Here is a 5,000-nt window from a genome sequence, read left to right on the forward strand (position 1 = left end):
GTTAGCTATGATATATACATATGTGGCACAAATCTAACCAGGATGCAAATGTAATACAGGTTTAGATGTGGATATAATGTACATTAGTGAAGTAAAACAGATCTAATAACAATATCCAATATGGTGCATCAAGCTTTGTGGTCCATTAAACAGTCTTTAAATATAACATGCCAGCTCTATCCTATTATACAACCGCTTATGTCCCCAACTAAACATTGAACTAAAGGAGAACAACAGTAAAGTATATACATTAAGAGTAAACAAGGTGTTCCCCTAGAATGGGTTTGGGAGTAAGGTGATTATATCGTTTATTGTATTGGAGTTCAAGGAGAGCCATAGCTGGAGCTGCGTAGAGAGTTATACAGCATCACACTAGAGAGTGTCCATGTAGTTAATGAGCGCAGCACAATAGGCTCAAAAATGTCTAACTGGACACAAATAGGAACTCATATAGGCATAAAAGGGTTAAAAAAAAACAGAAACTCATGAAAACCAGAGAGAACTAGAGAGAGGAGGGTGGACTCCAAATTGGGGCATAAATGTCCGCTGCTCCGTACAGATGTGAGTGTGCTTGCGGTTAACCCATACCTCTTCTAGGTAGCTGGTCCATATCGCGCCATATAAAGATATAAAATACAGCTACACTGTGAGATGCCAGAATCTTCGACAAGCTCTTTTTGTCAGCTCCCTGGATAATTCTCTGGTGTTCAGTCACTGAGACAGACTTCTTCACTGAGGCCTCAACACATCCCCGGGGGTCGGCCGCACCCTCCCGGAAGATGGTCGGGGTAATTACGATGGCAGCCTCTGTCTGGGAAGCATGGGTCAAGGTGGTGGGTCCGGGACCATAGGGGATCGGGATGTCAATTGCAGGTCGGGTAATCTCCAGTATCTCCTCTTTATTATTACACTGAGGGTTACTGATGACTAGGGTAGGAGGGTGAGCACTGGCTCCGTCTTGAGGTGCTGCAAGTACTCGTGAGGGAAAGGCTACCTGTGGGGCTGCCATCCTCACTGTTGCAGTAGTAGGCTCAGGATCGCTTGTAAGCTCTGAAAGGAGACACTGTCTACTTGGTTTGGGGTTCCACTTCTGAGTAGCAGTGTCTGTCACTTCCATCATTTCAGAGGGTTCGTGTGTCTCCTTACCACTGGCTGTTCGCAGTGTATGGCGCAGGTTGTCAAAGTTGCGTTGCATCAGTCGTGTCAGCACTTCAAACATGATCTGCAGCTGCCAATGTAAATCCCTCTCCATGACAGAGTACATGGTTTCAAAGAGTGGAGAATATATAAAATTTTCACTAGCGTGAGTTTGTTTTACCCGGCTGTTAACAAACCGGGGGGGGGGAAGGTTGAATGTAGAGAAGATATGAGGCCGCAGTCGTCAATCTGTGGAGACTCAAGTTGCATTTCTTTTTTGTATTTTGTCAATATAAACAAGGTAGTAGCTAGTACCAAGTTGATCCTTAGCTGTTCCTCCGTCAGTTTCACAAATTAGAAGTGAAAGTAGCTGGCTAGAGAAGAGGTTATCAACATTTTATAAGTTTATATGAGGAGCTCCTCAAATTTGCGACTTCTCATGGCTGCGGCTAGGACACGCCCCCTGAAACCCCTTTTTATAATGCCAAGTTCTACAGCTGTAAATGATTGCAGTAATTAATTGAATAAGTTATGTGCCACACATTACATAACAAATTAATGACAGAATTTCTGTATGATTGCGCCATTTGACATGCACAAAGTGTATTATTGCGTCATTTGACGAGCACAAAATGTAGCGTCATCATTGTACGAGTAATATGTATTGAATTATACCATCCAGGTGAGTTCACCAGCTGTAATAAATCCAGGTGTATTGTTTGTGCAATTAACTAAATTACTTATGCACAACACATGAGTATTTAGCTGTAGATGAAATCATAACTCTGATTTTCTGTTATATTGGATGGCAGCATCATGGAGGCTTAAAAGGTCAGTGATTATGGTGTTTTCAGACTACCATATTAAAGAACAATGTGGTGTATTAACATTGCCAAACATGGCTTAGAAAGAGAATGCAATGTAGAACATTATGAAATGCAATTAGTGTGCAACAGTTTTCAGTCTCTTGCTATCCTTTGTGGGATATAGAATGCCATTTTAAATGTATTTTGTATATATTTGGTATGCAACAGTTTTGATTGTCTTGCTATCCTTTGTTGGTAAATATTAGAAAAGTGAATTGAGGAATAATGTGGTGTATTAACTTTGCCAAAAATGACTTATAAAGGGAATGGAATTTTGAACATATTGGAATGTAATTTTCAGTCTCTTGCTATACTTCTTTGGAAAATATTTGCAGATTGAATTGAAGAATAATGTTGAGTATTACCATTGCAAAACATGACTTAGAAAGGGAATGCTATTTAAAAACTTTGTGTGGGTAACATTTGTGTTTGCATCTAGAAAAGATACCAAACCTTTCCGATTTTTCAAACCGATTGATTTCTATGGCATCCGCGGCCTCAGAGGTAGTGGTTTGAACGATAGGTACGCTGCATCGGAATAGACACGAGCGTAAATGTAGAATTTTTTATATCTCCGTGAGAGGTTCAAATAGTGTCGATTAGGAGGGCGAATGATCAGAATTCCGCTTGAATAACACAAGCATCGATCTGCGTTGGATTGAGATCGTGGGAGCGTATATAACGTCACAAATTTCAACATTTGCCAATCTTGAAGCTACAGCAGATCAGTCTCATGTTGTGGGATTTAAGCGTATTTTCAGTTGACGCTTGATAAATATGCCCCCTAATCTCTGGTTAATTATCAGAGCTTGTGGTAGCAATAGCCAGCCAAAAATTTGCTTGTTTGCAGGTGTGCAATAATTTAGAGCTCCACTTGTAATCTAGCCCTGATAGTTTGTAATATACCTCTATATGTATTAGACACCAGAAATAACTTTTAGGAGACTAGTATAAGGGACCTAAACAAAGATACACTACATTTATCAACAATTCTTAGAAACCTTGTACAAAATATACATTTGTTTTGCTTTTATTAGATGTCTATGTATGTGAAATTCGCTAGGTGTTTAAAAGGCTGGGGAGTGGTCCTGTCTCATATTCCCTCTGTTTAGATGCATTGGCTCCTACCTTTACCCCTGTTTTATCTTTATCTAATTAAATACCTCTCTCTCCCACAGGAAGATTATGGTTTGATTCTGCTGTCTCGCATTGGCCTGAGCATATCTCTTGTCTGCCTGCTCCTGTCTATCCTCACGTTCCTCCTGTGCCGTTCCATACGAAGCGCACACACCTCCATTCTGACTGTATTGTGCGGGTGTCTTTTTCTGGGACAGCTTCTTATTCTTGTAGGTCTGAAGCAAACCTCAAATAAGGTGACTATTTCATGTCTTTTCCTTTTAATGCCATTGTCCTTGTTTTTGGCATTTAAAAATATTGCACTGTGAAGTAACTTTTATACTTGTATGGGCAGAAAGCGACAATATTCCAGAAGGCTGAAGAGAAAATGTAGGTTTATTTAAAGGGACAGTAAACTTGTTGTAATTAGAGCATTTTTCAGCAGCCATCCAATAAACGTTCATATTAGGTGAGAGTGATCTTGTTTTAAATGTATTACCCCTTTGTTTAAAGCAATTGTTCTCCAATGGTCAAACACCCACTATGGACCTTATTTGGGGTAACCAATGCACAATTGTCATTGGAGTAGACGAGGGAAGCCATGCTAATATTGTTATCTCTACTGTTTGGTAGTTAATCATTTTTTCTGTTGAAGCTAATGATGGACAGACGTGTGTCATGGTTAGGATTGTGAAGTCTGCAATGTGACTTTCCCTCTATCAGAATTGGATCATCCACCATTTCCAGACTTAAATTACAGGAAAGGGAGCAAAATAAATAATGAAAGAATATTTGCATAGTTGAATAGTTATTTTACTATGCTTAATTAAACATTTAAAAATGTGAGGGACATTAACCACTAAATATATTTTCTAAGCATAGCATTGAGGTTGGTCCCCGCCTCCCTCTAGTCATTGGTGCAGCCATGTTGAAATCTAGCTCTTACTATTTCAGTGCTGACGTGTTGTCACATGTGCAGCAACTCTACTTCAGATACCTGCAGTGTGACCTAGGTTCTAAAATATTACTTAGAGAAAGATGAATGAAATGTATTTAGTGTTTAAGTCCCTTTAAAGTGTTTACTGTCCCTTTACCGTGATATTGTATTTTAGATTTGACTAGAAGCATATTTACACTATGGATGTGTTATAGTTATAGAAGCTTCTGTGATAACTCTTACATTGTCCACTGCCCTTAGAGTATATACAAGTAGGCCAGATGCCTAAGTATCCAGCACCCACGTTTGCCAGTGGAAGCTTCATGTATAATACTATAATAAATGTATAATAAAACTCTAGAAGAATTTCTTAAAACACTTTAGTATTGCAAAAGGCTTTAAAGGGACAGTCAAGTCCAAAAAAAACTTTCATGTTTCAAATAGGGCATGTAATTTTAAACAACTTTCCAATTTACATTTATCACCAAATTTGCTATGTTCTCTTGGTATTCTTAGTTGAAAGCTAAACCTAGGAGGTTCATATGCTAATTGAAGGCCGCCTCTAATCTAAATGCATCTTGATAGTTTTTCACCACTAGAGGGCATTAGTTCACGTGTTTCATATAGATAATATTGAGCTCTTGCACATTACTTTACCATGGTGACAGCTCTGATTGGCTAAAATGCAAGTCTGTCAAAAACACTGAAATGAGGGGGCAGTCTGCTGAGGCTTAGATACAAGGTAATTACAGAGGTAAAACGTGTATAATTATAACTGTGTTGGTTATGCAAAACTGGGGAATTGGTAATTAACGTGATGGTAAATTCATACCAACTGCTCAACATATTTTAGAAGCTCTTACCTTAACTAGCACATCGATATTCTTTTTTAATATAAAAAAACATCTGTTTACTGAATAATTTCATTTTTATTAAGGTAACGT

At 38.6% G+C, this 5,000-nt stretch overlaps 1 protein-coding gene across 1 annotated transcript in view; it reads left to right on the forward strand.

Annotated features, from left to right (window-relative positions):
- LOC128664592 (adhesion G protein-coupled receptor E1-like) overlaps window positions 1–5,000 on the forward strand; it is a 146,495-nt gene that overhangs the window by 108,851 nt on the left and 32,644 nt on the right. The window contains exon 6 of the mRNA XM_053719409.1: window positions 3,182–3,376. Coding sequence (XP_053575384.1) covers window positions 3,182–3,376 — 195 coding nt within the window. The remainder of the gene's footprint in view (window positions 1–3,181; window positions 3,377–5,000) is intronic.

This window comes from Bombina bombina, chromosome 6 (genome assembly GCF_027579735.1).
Source record: "Bombina bombina isolate aBomBom1 chromosome 6, aBomBom1.pri, whole genome shotgun sequence".
Classification (NCBI taxonomy): domain Eukaryota; kingdom Metazoa; phylum Chordata; class Amphibia; order Anura; family Bombinatoridae; genus Bombina; species Bombina bombina.